The following is a 16974-nucleotide window of genomic DNA, read 5'->3' on the forward strand; positions in this document are numbered from 1 at the left end:
AAGTGGAAACTAACTTTAGAGAATGATTGCATAAAGTTAAAACAAATTGTGGTACTTTTTGAAGAATGGAAGGAAAATTGGTCGAACTTTAAGTGACTGGAGCCTCTCTGTGCTTTACAGAAACTGAATGAGGAACTTCAGGTAATGATTTTTCTTTTTCCCCAAAATGGATATATAGCATTTTGGAAATGAACTCTTCACCTATCAGCTATCACCATCTCTGATAGTTATTATGCTGTGCCTTGCCTGTGGATAAACTAGGTGAAGATCCGTTCTAATGTTCTAATGCTCCTTAAAATTCATACGACTGTGAAAAATACTTGAGATTCATAGTCGGGGGAGGGCATTTTCAATTATTTTCACAGATCGTGCCCCTGAATTCCTCTCCTACACTCTTCAAATTTCAATTTAAGAGCATGTTTATGCCTTGGAAAAAAAAAGAAATAAAAACTAGAGCCCTGTCTTTTGTCATTTCAACTCATCGTGTGAGACGGGGCGACGGGTCATTTCAGGGGGGGGGGGGAGGGGGGAGAAGGCTGACAAGATTACACCTCCGACATGATTGAGGAAAATGTTGTGCGTGATCTGGGATGCGACAATCAAGAGATAAAAATCGGTAAAAAAAAAAAAAAAAAGAAAGAAAAATATCTGATGATTAAAAAAAAACTCTTTTCTTCCATTCTGTTTTCCTCCATTCCTCCATTCCTCCGTTCCTCGTCTATCTCTCCTTCCTTCCTCCTGTATGTTTCTGACAGCAGCGACGGCGGCAAATCCTATTCGCACCTGCAAGGGACAGGAGAGAGAGAGAGAGAGAGAGAGAACGAGAAAGAGAGAGAGAGAGAGAGAGAGAAAGGGGTGAAAAATATGCATTAAAAACTGTCGTCAAACGTTTTGTTTTTTTTTTACACGAGAGAAATGTCAGTTTCACAAGAGCTCAGATCATTCCTAAAAAAAAAAAAAAAAAAGAAAAGAAATAGAAAAAAGAAAAAAAAAAGAGGGGGGATTAAAAAGCAATTGTTGTGCCAGGAGCCGGTGTTCCTGGTCGCCTGGCGCTGCTGGGAACTGGGACACGTTGTGAAATACAGCTTCTCACAGACAAGAGACCTGGCTGGCCGGCCGCGCGCTCCTAATCCATGTAAGAGGGAAATTGTGTTAAAGTTGTGTATTGTGTGGATGTGATTAAATGAGGCCCGCAGTTGCCGTGATTAGAGAAACAGGACAATGGGTGGTAACACACACACACACACACACACACACACACACACACACACGCTGACGGATCCTCCATTATACATACAAACCACACAACAGCCCGAAAAACAAGAGAGCAGCTTCAGCTCGTCCCGACGCTGACTGTTCGCATACCAACAGTTTAGTTCCAGGGTCTGAACCCCCGGGTTTCAGTTTAAAAATTCAAGATTTATTCCGTTTTTTTATTTTTTATTTGACTCGAAGATTTCGGTGTTCAGTATGATTTCTGCAGATAGTCGTCTTTCCCCTGTTAACCATGCCACATTACTCTATAGAGGCTTTACAGTTGCGAACACGTCTGGTGCCAACATGGAGGACCAGCGGAGAACCGGTCCTCCATCTCTACCAAGCAGCTAGAAACAGAGAGCAGCCCCCCCCCCCCTCCCCCCCTCCAGAAGGGGGGGGGGGGCAGAGTCTTAGGTGCAGGACATCTCGCCTCAGGAACAGTACATATCCTGAGGCTGTTCGTTACTTGGACTCTGACGCACAAACACTAGCAGTAGAGCAAACACTAGCCAACATGCAGGTAGGTAGCAGCACAAGGCAGCAAGCACTTTAAAATGAATGTAGCAGCACAAAGCACTTTAGGACTTTATCATATTATGTATGTTTGAATGTATAAATATGATAACTGTTTTTGCCGTTCTTATTTTATATATTTTATTTACTTATGTGTTTTGTCTGTTCTTAAGAGCTGCACTGAGGCAAATTCCTATCAACTGTGTTGACTTGGCAATAAAGTATTGAACTTTAGCTTGTTGTGGTGTGGCTGTAGATCCATTCAGTAACGTTCTCAGTAAAAGTGAATAGTGTGATAAGGTGGATTTGTTTCCAAATGTAGGTTACTGTGACACAGTAAACTGTCTTGTCTTTAGCCCTAGTCTCTACTCCAAAACATGAAGAGTTGTAGCTTGAGAAGAGTCAGCTCAGTTAACCTGAACAAACTGTTAGCTAGCTAACTAGCCAGCAAACACACTGATGTTAATGTGAACATGCTAACGCTAGCTGCTGCTAGCTACGTTAGCTAGTGTGCTAATCAGATGTGTTAACAACAAGACAGTGATGGTTAGCTGACCAGATGCTATGGTTAGCTAGCTAACAAGCTGACATTATCTAAACACTAAATCGATCAGATGGATCAGTGATGAAATGATCAGTTGTACGTTTAGAAATGCAACCGCAAAGTTGTGGACCTCCAATATGGCCGCCCAAGAGTGTACCACGTCAACTGAAAGCCCGCTGGAGAAGATTCATCTCCACAGCAACAAACAGTGGAATATGCGAGATTATGGGGGTCTAAAACCCCGTATGTACATATTGGGACAGTAAAACAATATTTTTTCCATACTTTTTCAAACTTTTTTCGGTGCTATCACCAATCTGATCTAATCTTGGAAATTAATTTTCCGAAACATTTCCAGTCTTTTCAAACCTGGAAATCCCGTATTAAATATTTGCCATTTGATAAAAAAAAAAAAAAAAGCTAAACCTACTCTTACAAACTAAGTGATGGCACCAAATTAAAATAAATGATGGTAGTTGTTGAAGAATAGTCGGTGACCTAAGAGACTGTTTTAGTGCCTGGTGCCTCTGTATTCCAGAGATACTGAGTGACGTCACAGATACATAATGTAATATTGTGGAAATTAACTCTTCATCTCTAAGCGACATCTCTTGACGGTTATTATGGGATGCCGCGCCTTGCCTCGCTCTCTCCTAATTCCATATAAGAGGGAAAATTGTGTTAAAGTTGTGTATTGTGCAGACGTGATTAAATGAGGCCTGGAGTTGCTGCGATTAGAGAGGCGGGACAATGGACGGCAACACACACACACACACACACACACACACACACACACACACACACACAAGGATCCTCCATTGTACAAACACACAGACAAGCTGGGTACTAAAAAACCTGACATCATACAAGACCTTTCTAGCATAAGTGGTTTTTTTTCTGGGTGCTGCAGCTCTGACCTTTGACCTCTGCACTGTTGGCTGCTTATAAAAATAGTGATGTAGAATTTTTTTAAGTCTATTTTACTGTTGCACTCATTGTGAGTTAAGAAACCAGGCGTCCGAGTAGAGGAGAAAACGCATCGTATTGTAGCACAGAGTCTACATGTGATTACACAAGGGCCACAGAACAGTTCAATAAAACAAGCAATTACACACACACACACACACACACACACACACTCCTGCATCCTATTTATCTGTGGCGCGGGGAGGCAAGCCTCAAAAATCCAATCCAAAGTACACAACGTAAAAATGCATTTTGTGTTTGGCGAAATAAAAAAAATAAAAGAAGTGCAGAGTTGAAAAGAGCGCGTGGGAACCTTCTTCCCTTTCACATGAATTTGATCTTTGAGGTTTTGGCAAAAGACAAGGTTGGCGTGGTGATCTGAGGTCTAGCGCTCACACACACACACACACACACACACACACACACACACAACATACACACAACGTACACACACACACAAAACTGGCTTTCATTAAATCACATCTATACACAACAAAGTCCTATTCAATATCTTGCATTTTACCTCAAAAGCCAGGATTCTCAGCAGACCCGGGTTGAATAGAGACTGCAAAGAATTCTTGATGTTTGATGTAATCTACCTTGGGGACCAGATGGGAGGGGCTTAACCGCATCAGACCAGTCTATAGTGTCGGGTGAGTTGTCAATCACACAGACAAATGCTAAATTTACTTTCAAATACTTTACAGCGACTGTTTTAACTTACTGGCTCTCAATATGGCAAACCCCACCCATCTGGCAGCGAAGGAGGTTAAAACAAACAAACAAACAAAATGAGTATTTGCTAATACTGTTTGGTCCAGGACGGACTGCTGCTCAGCAGGCTGATATGGAAATGCTGAGAGGCAACAGAATCAAAAAAAAATTGGGATTCTCTTGGGGATCCAGCTCTATGTTTTTGTCTCCGGTTTTTATCTCATATTGAGATAACAGATTATCTCTATATATTTAGATAAAAGCAGGAGGGGGAAAATGGTAGAAGTTAGAAAAAAGGATCCTGGTAAAGTTTGTTTCGCCTGTTCCTAAGTCAATATGTTCAGATAAAAACAGAAGAAAAACAAATTGGTAGAAATTAGAAAAGGATCCTGGCAAAACTTCTACATCCTCTTGTTCTTAAGTCATCACACTGAGATAAACATGGGAGAAAACTAATTCAACGGCACTCAGATAATCGCATCCCATGAGAGGATTCAGCTTTATTTCCTCTTGCCTCTCAGGGCTTTCGTAGATTGCGGTACGTACCGTGTATTCAAAATGTCGTGTGTCTGAGTACGAGCCAAAGTGATTTTTAGAATAGAAATCGGACGTCATTTACATAGCGGCTGGTGTTAATTTACCATCCAGCTCATTAACATGTCACATGTACTGTAACCACACACACACACACACACACACACACACACACACACACGCTCTGAAATTTCGGTAGCACTTTACATTACGGTACACAAATTACAGAGTAATTACTGTGTAATTACATAGAAATGATCAGAAAGTAACTGGCAATCTCTGGTAATAACGACTAACTATTTGTTATTATAATGCTGATATAATGCTGATAACTTCTGGCGATAGCGAGTCATTATTAGCATGATAACAGTATTACATGAATGAAGTAAGTTGTGCAATCGTTACTGAATAATTACTATGTAAATATACTGTGTTTGCTCATCGGTCCTTTCCTTCCGTCTTAAATGAACTTCCATACTGTAGTTCAGAAGACAGATGAGCTGTTACAGTATTTCTGCTCAGTATCTATTACAGGGTTCCTACACATTTTCAATTAAAAAATTCTATGCTTTTTCCCAGACCTTGATTTGTTTTGAAGATTTTGTCTTGTGTTCAATATGATTTACACAGACAGACATCTTGCCCCTGCTAACTAGGTCATATCACTGTATAGATGAAGATTGTTCTTCACAGCGACAAATATCAGAATATGTGAGATGATTGGCAGGGTTCCTACTCGGTTTCCATTTTAAAATTGCATATTTTTCCCAGACCCTATGTTCTGGATTTGATTTTGGTCTGTATTTGATATAATGCATGCTGACAGCGGCTGGGTAATAAGAGCGTCCCTCTATCTGAACATTATTCTTCACATCAACACAAACTGTGGACTCAAAGTGGGTCTGCAACAACATAAAAGCTAGAATTATGTGTGTATCGGACCTGAACCGCAACATTTTCCATACTTTTCCAGACATTTTTTTTTTTCAAATTCCCAAACTATTCAAGACCTGGAAATGATCAAATTCATTTTTAATACTTTTCCAGACCTGCGTAGGAACCCTGCTGTTATGAAAGTGCCAGATAGCACCGTGGGAGCTGTAGAGTCAGGCTTCAGACCTCCATGTTAACGCTGACTTCGCTCTGTAGTTCCTCTGTCTGGTCTTGTTCTGTCCCTCAACAACACAATGAATGTCTAGCAAGAAGCAGCAGTAGATACCGTTTTCATCCTGACAGGACGCTTTTTTATCTACAAAACCTACAACTTCTTCCGGGGCGTTGAAGTTGAAATGTTACCCGTCGCTTTCTGATTTTTTTTGGTGTTTATTTCAAGGCATTCCCAGAGGTGCTGAGCGCCTCTCCAAAGTGGACGATTCTTCCGGTGAAAAAGTTTTCATCTTGTTTACGGGCGTTTTTTTTACTCGAGGAAGATCATTTGAGCGGGGTCTGATTCTTTTTAGATGAGTAAAAAGCATGTAGAAATGTCGAAACTTTCACTCTGCTGTCAGTGCAGACAGTGGAAGCGGCAGCAGACGCTGTCGTCACACCTCGCCTCAGGCAGAGCCTTTTATCTATCAAACTTGACCACACTAGGGGGTCTGGAGCTATTTTAAGCCTCCAATGAATCATTTTTTTTTATTTCCTGGAACTTAGTATTTGTTGCTAAGCAATATTAGCCAAAACTCACACAGCTACACACACAGCGGCTCACTGGCTGGAGTTGTTTTGTTTGTTGCCTGGGATCGCAGTATTGGCTTAATCAACACACTGTGAGGGAGGGGGCCGTCCACCGAGTTAAATGGATCAACTCTTTCTAGAACCAGCAACCCAGAACCTCAGCTATGCAAATGTTATCGGCTTAATACTAGATTCTGTCGAGGGATCGTTTCAAAAAATGGGAAAAAAAATCAAATGGAAATGATGTCCATAGCATCCGTACATAAGATAATGACGGAAAATAGTTTGGGCTTTTGAAATACTTCGGCTCGGATTTGATCATAAGCCCAAATTTGTGCCCAAGAAGCTTTTCCTTAGTATTTTACATCATCGTTTTCCAGCTTTTATCACGTTGTGAGATTCGCTGTTTTTCCCTCAACTTAGTCAGTTTTTAGTATATATATATTTTAAATCTAAAATATAGTGTATATATATATTTTAAATATATTCACACTTATGCACTGCTGCACTTCTTTTAAAATGTTGTATTTTACTTGATTTTATGCATTCTATGTACTGTAATTTTGAACTTTATTTTTATTATTATTATTCAGTGGGTTTTATTTTCCATCTTATGTTATGCATTCCTCATTTTTATCTTATTTTTACTATTATTGTCAAGTGGGTTTTATTCTCCATGTTATTTTACATTAATTATGGCATTCTATCCCTGTTTTTATGCTCATTCTATGTCTATTTTCATGTGAAGATGTATTCTATGTATTCTAATCTCATCTTTACCCTATTTTTACTATTATTATCAAGTTTTATGTGAAGCACTTGGTGCATGTAATTTCTTTGTTGTAAAGCACTTTGAGCTACATTTCTTGTATAAAAGGTGCTATACAAATAAAGTTTATTATTATTATTAAGAAGAGGGAAGCAATTCTAAGCTGTAACTTTGTATAATCAAGCTTTATGTTCTATTTAATTGTCCAGACTGTAGCTGGTCAGGTATAGCTAGTCTCGCTTTGGTTTGTCTGGTGGCTTGACTGGGCTGTGATTGACAGGAGGCGGGTCCTAACCACAGAGAATGTTAGCTATTGGTTGAAAGGTTTTTTAGCACAGATTACTAAAATGTTTTAATAAGTCTAGGTTCAAGGGCAAAGGTCTGGGGAAAGAGTGAATGAGTTCTTCTACATTTTGATCTTCCCAGTCCAGTCAGAAAAGCAGAACCACTCCCCGTCTTCCATCACAGACCAGCCTCTCAACTCACTCCAACAAAACCAGTCCCTTCCATCTCTCTCCTTAGCTCTTATTTTAGTTATTTTCCTTGCATTTCTCTCTCATGTGAAGTTCATATTCTAAGGTCACACAAACTCAGGAATAATTGCACTATGGATTTCACCCTTACCGTTATTTGTAATGCATGTAATCTAGAAAATAAAGCCTATTCTTCCCTTGCACTCAATGGAAGTCGCTCTGAATGAGAGTGTCAGCTAAAAGCCTGGAACGTAAATATGTATTTTTTAAGAATTCATTCTTACACTGGGAGGAATTCATGTTAAAATACATTAATGCCATAGCTTCGACCTGCTTTGTATATTCAGTGGAAGTGTACCACACTTGTCCAAGGACAGGTGGTGAAAAGCATTTAACCCCAGCAACACACCATGATACCACACAAAAGAACCGGCAGCTTCTTGCGGATATGCCATTGTGGCTGCGTCTGGCCCTGTGAAAGCAAACCAAACTGCTTTCTTTATGTTTACTGAACAAGTATAACATCGGAATCCGGTCGGAGGAAACTTATACCGATGGAATGAAGAGAATAATACGTTTAGCAATACTTGTGAATAGGCGGAAAAAAAGTGGGAGACAGAGTTTCACAAAGCAGATTCTGCCAAAAGCCAGTCTCTCACTTTTTTTTGTTTAATAAACATAAAGAAAGCCATTCACTTAAACACAAATAAGCAACAGGATTCATTTTGTTTTATATATTGGCAGAATCTGCTTTGTCTGCGTTCCTTTATGTGCTAGAAGTGTGATTTTCAGACTGTTCCTCCAGACAATGGCAGTGAATGGAAAGAGAAAAAAACAAAATTCTCCAGTCTTCTCTACCGGAGCAACAGATCACAGAATCACTGATTTTGGGTTTTATCATGGAGGAAGAGACACAACCCAAGACACTACCAGAGTTCAGCATCCTTCAACATCCTTTCCTTCATGTTTCCTCACCATTTATCCAGTCAGCCTCCCAGATGTGTCCTCCGCCATCTTCTTCTCCCGGTCCAGGAGCAGCTCCCTTCCTCTCCTCGAGTGTCCGTCCTCCAGCCAGCTCCCGAACATGTCCCGGCCCGCTCCTCCTCCTCCTCCTCCTCCTCCTCCTCCTGCTCCGACTCCTCCGTTCTGTCCCCCGTTCTTCAACTCTGCTGCATTCTGCTGCCTCAGCCTGTTAAACCATTCCAAGTCAGAGTTTACTTGATGTTTCATAGCCATCAGAAATATGAAAATGCAATTGTGCAAGTATAGAAACAGTGGAATAAAGTTAGCTCTTTTAGCTGTTGTGAAAGTTTCAGAGTGAAAGCCTTTAAAGTCTTACACCAGGGTTTGGGGTCAATTCAACTGAGGAACTGGAATTGGAATTTGAAAGAACCTACAGGCAATAGTATTGGCATTTGAGGAAGTTGAATTTAATTCAATGAATTTCTGTTAAATTCCATGTTTTTTGTTTTTTCTTACCACATACAGTATCTGAGATTACACATAGTGTTATATATTATCAATACTGACTATCAGGAAAGGGACCCTTCAGGTGGTATTTGATTCAGAACATGGTAATCCATACATTATGATTGAATGTATATGATTTGTTGAACTGTCTTATTTGATTCATAATGTTTGATTGGTAACGCTTTACAATAAGGGTCACTTTGTTAAGGGTTAACTAATGCTTATTAAGCATTAATTAACAGTTAACTAATGTGTCTGGTAATCATTTACTAATGGTGTTCATGTTAACTAAGGTGTTAATTTATACATTATTTAATAGTCATCTATAAACTATTAAATAATGTATAAATTAATACCTTAGTTAACATGAACACCATTAATAAATTACACATTAGTTAACTGCTAATTAAGGGTTAGTTAATGCTTATTAAGCATTAACTAACCCTTATTAAGCATTAACTAACCCTTAACTTAGTGACCCTTATTGTAAAGTGTTACCGTTTGATTTATAATGTTTAGCGAGTCAAGACAATCTTAGAAGTGGAATTTCATGGAATTTAATGGAATTCAATTCTGGGTGCAATTCCAATTTCTTTCTTCGTTCTCAATTCAGATCATGAATGGCCCCAACCCTGTCTTTAAATTTTAGGCATGTGAAATGAGAAATGTGACTAGAAATGTGACCCTATCCTATAACTTTGCATCACCGACCCATTACTTCTGCTGCTGGCTGTACATTGCAAATGGTAGAGTGGACTTGGCTGTGTGTGGAGCTTATAAAAACAGCAGGAGCCAGAAGAATTGCAAAGCGCCGGTTTAATACAGCGGTGCTTTCCAAAGACTGAGCCTGGACTCAAAGCTGGCTCATGGGAAGAATAAAATGCTTCCCCAAATTATTGTGGAGATATTGGTATCCAACCTAATGGCTATGTTATTTTGCCAAACACGCCCCAGCTCCCTGGAATGAAAGGTAGACTAAATGAAATACAGTAGGGTTGTAGGTTAATGTCTTGAAAACAGTATAAATTTGGCAATATAAGCATACCTGCCACATCACATAACGAGTAAAGAAGATTTATTTTGGACATGTAGGTCTCCAGAGAAGGTGCGGTGTCCTGTGCAGCTTAATGGGTAGAGCATGGTGCTGACACAGCCAGGGTTAGTAGTTCAATTTCCTGTGTAGCTCAATGTACACTGAATGTACAAAATATTAGGGACGCTTACTCTTTTCATCAAGTACACTGATGAGGTGAATCCAGGTAAAAGCCATTATCCCTTATTGGTTTCCCTCATTAAATCTATACCAATCACAGTGGATAAAGCATGGCACTAACCAGGGGGAGGGGTTTGTTTTCCCACTGGGACCATTCAAACTAAAATGTCTGCACTAATGGTACTCCAAAGCAGTTTTTGGCTCGTGACCCCTTAAAGCGAAGCAGTACCTACTCGCGACCCCCTGTCACAGGTGGTGAACAGTTCAACCAAAGAATGATTTTCCTTTTTACCTCCGCCAAGGAGGTTATGTTTTCAGTGCCGTTTGTTTGTTTGTTTGCTTGTTTGTTTGTCTGTTAGCAGGATTACGGAAAAACTACTGGCCTGATTTTCATGAAACTTCGTGGAAGGGTGTATCATGGGCCAAGGAAGAACCATTAAATTTTGGAGCGGATCCGGATCCGACTCACAAAATTTGCATAGCTACGATGCATAGCGCATCGTAGCAGACTGGACTATTGGCCTTGGTGGAGGTCTGCGCTCTCCGAGTACCCTTCTAGTTTCAGGTTGTTTCAGTTGATTAATTATAAAAAGGAAGTTATTAGGACTTATTAAAGGGAAGGCCTAGAGACTGAAAAATATTCAGCATTTCACAAGATAAAAGCAAAAATTAGAAAAATCCTAAAGAAATAGACATGGTAATAAAATTGTATAGTAGAAATGTTTTTTCCAAAAATCATGTTGCGACCCCCCAAAATTATCCTGTGACCCCCTGGGAGGTCCCAACCCCCAGGTTGAGAAGCACTGCTCTAAGGTGCTTTGAACAACAATGGCCACCGAATGGCATAAAGCATGGCAAAAAAATACATATAGAATCTTAAATCCGTTCTAATACGCTACCTGCCGCTGAACCAGTCTTGGAGCTCCTGGTGCTGTTGACTGCTGAGGCTGTTGGCGCGCTGCTCCATTAGCCGGCCCAGATCAGCCTCCAGCACCTTACTGCTGCTGTTGTTGTGTGTTACGCCTCCTTCCTGGCAGCGCTGGATGATGCCGGGAGCGTTTTCGGGGGAGCTCACCGGCGCCCCCTGCCCGCCGTTCACCCCGCCGGCGTTGCTGTTGTGAAACAGTTCTGTCAGCTCCACGCTGCTGCTCTTGAGCGCTGAGCGGCTGTCGTTGAACCAGCGGACGAGGTCGGTGCGCGGCAGACCCGTCCGAGCCTCCAGCTGGCTGAACTCCTCAGGGGAAGGCCACCGGGTTTGAGCAAAATCGTCCTTGAGGAGTGCCAGGGATCGGCTGTCTGGAGGCACTGAGCAGGAAGTTGGGTTGGGGATGGAGGGGGCAACGATGGGCAACATGGAGGGAGGTGGAGGAGGGCTTTTAAGATGGCCCCCGCCGGTGCTTGGTTTGTGAATCCCATTAAGCTGTAGAATTTGGTGTTGCTGATGCTGCTGTTGATGATGTAGTCGTTTCTCCACTACGGCACCGATGCCACTGGCGCTAATCCTCTTGGTGCCCATGGAGTTGAGCAGCGCTTGCTCCAGGTTGTCGCGGAGTGCGCGGCGCTCCAGGAACCAGCTGTCAATTTCCTGGTGAGACAGGCGGGTGGTGGCTGCCAGATTATCCACATCGCTGTGCGTGGGGAAGCTGTTCCGCAGGAAGTTCTCCTCCAGGATCTTCAGCTGCTCCGCTGACTTTCCTTTCATCCTCTCCAGCAGGGGGAACTGGGTCGGGACCGATGACTTCAGTTTGTGCTCGTGCTTCAGCACTGCTGGTGGCTCGCTGCCATCCAACTGTATGACCCCGTTGTTGTGGGCAGGGGAGGTCTGATCGCGGGACCATTTGGCGTCTGTGCGTGACATGCCATTGGCCTCGGACAGAGGAGTGAGTGCTCTGTCTCCTCTGGGATAGCTGGCTTTCAGTTCCACTCCTTGCTGCTCTTTCAACTTCTTGCCATCAGAGGGGAACCCTAGAATCTGGGACGGGGCTTTCGCCGGGGCGCGAACGGACTGGATGATGGTTGGCCTCCTGATCTGTGGGCCGATGAGAGGGGGAGAGTTCGGCAGCTTCAAATCTGGTGCTAACAAAGCATGGGTGATGGGGTGCTTTTCTTTGGAAGTGATGGACGTAGGATGAGGAATAAGGTAGTTCTTAAATGGAGGGGCAATAATAGGCGGGGGATATATATTATGCCTTCTTAAGGACTCTGGAAAGACTATGGAGGGCATTGACACCACTGGCTTGATTTTGCTGTTTTGCGGAATTGCCGATGTCAGTAACTTCCCTTTGGACGATAAAGACGGTGATAACGATGATGATGGCGGTGGCATTAAAGGCACGGCAGCGGATGACCTCTTCATCTCCGTGGTGAGCAGAGGAAGTGCTACAGGTCTCTTCATCTCCATGGGTACCGGAGGTGGAGCCATTGGGAGGCGGTCTTTCAAGGGGGGAGGAGGTGGAGGAGGAGCCATGAGGCCCTTCTCTTTAGGGTCTCCGGAGTGGGGGGCGACTGCCATGATGGGCCGCTTTGACTCCGGGCCGAACATCGTCGCCATGTGAGTCGGCAGGGATCGTTTGAGGGTGTGGCTGGAGCCAATGGTGACTCCAGTGGGAGAATTGGTGGTGGTGGTGACTACGCTTAACCCATTGGAGGTGCTTGTCCTGACATGAGTTGTGTGCTCGACTGTGGTGTGGACGATAGGGTGCTGGGAGGCTTTGGCAGACGGCTGAGAGATGGGGCTTGTAGGCAGGACGGTGAAAGTGTGATGGGCGGGAGGGATGGAGCCGTTGAACATCTTCTTCCTGGCTTCCTCCACCTCCTCCGGGGACCAAGTGATGCCTTGCTTCAGGCGCTGGGTGGTGAACCAGACTTTGATCTGTTCCTCCGGGTGCTTGGAGGCGGCGGTCAGCCACGAGAGCTCAGCGTGCGTCGGGTAAGGAAACTTGTTGAAGGAGGTGATCAGCGTCAGGTTGTTGTCCAGGGAAGGGTTATATTTGGTGGTGTTCAGGGGAACAGCTATTTTTGGTATGGAGTTAAAGTTGGGTGGGCGCTGGAGCAACGGTGTGACATGGGAGAGCCCTTGGAGGATGGTGGGTTCGGGGATGATAACTGTTCCGTTGATGTTCACTGCTGTGATCTGATCCTTCTGAATCAGGCTGTCCAGCTGACTTTTCAGTTCGCTCCCTTGGTAGAGTGACTGGATATTATCCGGGGTTTTCACTGTGGTGGATATGCAAGACGGAAACCCTGCACTGTTGTTGCTTTCACCCTGTTCATTTGTCGAAACGCATTCGACTGAATTGTCCTTGCCTTCGATTGTCTGCTCCAAGATAGTCTGATTGTTCATTTTTACCCTCTTGAACTTGAAGTTTGTCTCGCCCGGGTGCCGGCTCTCGTTGTGCTCTGTGAGCGAGTCAAACTTCTTGGTGCTGAAGTTGCAGACAGCACACAGGTACAGCGGATTGAGAATGACATTAGGGTGGCTGGAGTCCACGTGCTCTTTGAAGTCGTTCAGGTTCTGCGTTGAAAACGGGCAGTATTTGCATTCGTAGCCTCTGAGCTGCTTTTTCTGGGAAGCCGTCTCAGAGTTGGACACTTCCCTGTCCTTCACCTCTCTGCCTCCTATATCTTCGGTGACAGAGTCTTGGTCTTCTTTACCTGACTGTTCTTCTTGTTCTAATGGCTCTGGATTCTGGTTTTCCACTAGTTTTGGAAACATCTGCTGGTCTGGATTCTCTGGATTATCCTGCTGGGGATTTTGGCTCTTCTCGGCAGATTCACATGATTCCGACGACCCTCTCTCCCTTAAACCACTGTCCGCTAACATTTCCACGTCCATCACTTCCTCCGGATCACCTTGCTCTTCGGGCAGGTCGCTGATGACCCGCACCATGCAGGGGGTGGAGGACTTCCTACGACTGGACATGACGGCTGCTGGTGGTGGTGGCGATGGCGGTGCTGGTGTTGCTGATTACGTTGAAGATATTGTGGTGTTTGGCTGCTGCTGGTGCTGGCCGAGGACGTCAGCCTGTCCGTTTTCGAGGGGGCCTTACTGGGGCGGATCGGAGGTGATGGTGGAGGATGCAGGTGGGGAGACAGAGGGGGAGTCTCCAGTGTGCGAGAGGGAGGGCGAGAACCGGCTGACGCCGCTGGCCCAGGACCGGTTGTGCAGTGGCGTCTCCCGCTCACTGGCAACGTCAGCTCCCGACCTGGGCGTCATGGGAGGGCATCACAGATAGCAGCGGCGCTCAAGCTGGGTAAAGACAAACAGAGAGAAAATTACATGTTAATATTGTTTGTGTTCACTGAGCTGCACTTCAGTCACTCGGGGGGTGGGGGGGGGACAGAAAGCAGAGAAAAATACATGTTGGAAAAACACAGAGGAGAAGTCATGTTGATATTGTCTGTGTAAGACACAATGCTTCATTCACCCAGAGAAGACAAAGAACAGGGACAATGACAGTGTGAAGAGAAAATATGTGAAGAGATTTGTTCCAAAATGAGATACTCTACACTTACAAAGTGAGTGATAGGAAACGATTACCACAAAAGATAATGGTTACGTTAAGTAGGCTATGATAAAACTTTCACAAACTGCATCCTCTATGTCTTGATATCCTGCACTAATCCACTAATCCTGCCAAAGTTAGGGGTTCCATTCCCACTGGGGTCACCCATGCTGAAAATGTACACACTCCGGTCATGTGAGGTGCTTTGGATCAAAGGTTCCTTCAAATACATTAAGTTAGATATTGAATAATGAACTTCAGGTAATAGTGTTAGTCCAAAATGGATGAGTAGCACTTTGGAAATGAACTCTTCATCAGTTAATATACACTCACTGGCCACTTTATAAGGTACACCTATCAAGTAGCGGCTGGTCATCTGTTGCTGTAGCCTATTTATCATAAGGGCCAACAAATTGTGCTGCCATTCTGCACACCACCACTGTTGTAAAGACTGTTACTGGAGCATTTGTGTCCTTTCTGATAGTTTGAACCAGTCTGCCAATTCTGCTCTGATCTCTGACCTCTCTCATTAACAAGCTGTTTTTTGCTCACTGGATATTTTTGGGTTTATCGCACTGTTCTCTGTGAACTCTCAAGAGACTGTAGTGTGAAAATCCCAGGATGGCAGCTGTTTCTGAGATGCTGAACCAACTGTCAAACCGCTCAAAGTCTCTTAGATCATGATCATGCCTCTCGCCCATTCTGATGTTTGGTCGAACAAACTAAACCACTTCACCATGTCCTTTATATATTGAGTTGTGGCCACATGATTCGCTGTTTGGAGGAGCAGGCTATTTGCGTTAATGAGCAGGTGTATCTAATAAAGTGGCCGGTGAGTGTATATTGAATGATGAACTTCAGGTAATAGTTTTTGTGCAAAATGGATGAGCAGCACTTCACTCACTACTCTTCAATAGGTGAATATATAGTTTTATATTCACTGAGATACAATTCACACTTCACCTTTGGTACGGCCAAAAATGGGGGAATGCATGTCGGCAATGTGCTGTACGTGTTTACTAGGACACATGAGAGACAACCTTTGCCTGGGAGAGAAACATGGAACAAAACAGAGTAAACGGAAGAGTGATAAAGTTGATTTTTTTTTTTATCCATGTATGCCAGAATAATCACTCTTGAGCTTTCTGGAGTTATTTTGGGCCAAGTTCAAGCAAACTTCTCTGACGGGAGGTTTCTCTCTTGATAACCTCGGTGACATGCCCGCTCTCACCCACAACTCCCTTTCCTCTTAACATCCAAAGCCAGGTTTCTATGTAGGCACTCATCCTACATAGCGCAAGAGTTTCATCAGACTTGCTTTCATCAGATCCTGGTATATGACGGCATTTGCTGACAAAGCCAAGGCGATATGCTAAAAATCAAGTTAGTCTGGCTGACTATTCCGAGTGAGGCGCGCCCGAAAATTACAATGGATTTGAGTGCCACTTAATCAGGGCACACTGTTCCAGGCCAATCACATGTAAATGCAATGAAATGAACAGTCCACAGGAACTAAAAAGGATAAAAAAAAAAAAAAAAAAACTGTCTCCAAACTCCAAACCCCATTAAAAAGACATTAAGCGTCTTTCATAGATTCGGGCAAAGACAACTTCACAGGATAATTACCCTGTAATCATGTAATAAGAGAGACTCGGTGATGAGATCTCCTGACAGCTATCATCCACACAATGGAACAGAGAGAGGGGGGTAAAGACAGATAGAGTGATAAAGAGAGAGAGAGAGAGAGAGAGAGAGAGAGAGAGAGAGAGAGAGAGAGAGAGAGAGAGAGAGAGAAAAGGTGGGATATTGGGAGAGAGAGAAAGAAGGGGAGAAATGGGTAGAAAGAGAGAAGGAGAGGGAGAAAAAGAGGTAAGCGGGGGGTAGAGCCAGGTAGAGATACAGAGAGAGGGAGAAAGTGATATAAAGTGGGAAAGTAAGAGAGAGAGAGAGAGAGAGGGGGAGACAAAGAGGCATAGAGATATAGGGAAAGAGGGAGGAGAGAGAGAGAGAGAGAGAGAGAGAGTCTAAAAACTTCTAAGCTGATGAAACAGAACAGGCACAAAGCAGAAGACGTTTTAACTAGGCCATGGCCTGGCAGACAGAAAGAGAAAGAAGACAGTGAAAGAGAGAGAGAGAGAAAGAAAGCAGATAAACAGAGAGAGAGGGAGGGGGGAAAGGACAAGAGAGTGTTTAAAGAGACAAAAAAGGAGGGAGAGAGAGAAAAGATAAACAGAAAATGGCAGAGGGAAAAGAGGACGAGAGAGAGTGGAAGGAGGCAGAGAAAGAAAAAGAGAAAAGAACGAGGATGAAAAGAAAAAGGAACAGGCGGGGAAGAATAG

General features: G+C 43.5%; 1 protein-coding gene across 1 annotated transcript; it reads right to left on the reverse strand.

The window, feature by feature from the left end:
* Window positions 1–567: 567 nt before the first annotated feature.
* Window positions 568–14052, reverse strand: LOC139662502 (zinc fingers and homeoboxes protein 2-like). Its single transcript, XM_071541192.1, has 3 exons — window positions 11030–14052; window positions 8423–8636; window positions 568–783 (listed from the first exon to the last, which is right to left on the reverse strand). Exons 1-2 carry the CDS (start codon window positions 14050–14052, stop codon window positions 8426–8428), a joined length of 3234 nt encoding a protein of 1077 aa, XP_071397293.1. The 3' UTR covers window positions 568–783; window positions 8423–8425.
* Window positions 14053–16974: the final 2922 nt, after the last annotated feature.

The sequence above is a fragment of the Centroberyx affinis genome, unplaced genomic scaffold (genome assembly GCF_046629955.1).
Source record: "Centroberyx affinis isolate AG114_WGS23_722 - 3 ecotype Tasmania unplaced genomic scaffold, CSIRO-AGI_Caff_v1 ptg003819l_1, whole genome shotgun sequence".
Taxonomy (NCBI): domain Eukaryota; kingdom Metazoa; phylum Chordata; class Actinopteri; order Beryciformes; family Berycidae; genus Centroberyx; species Centroberyx affinis.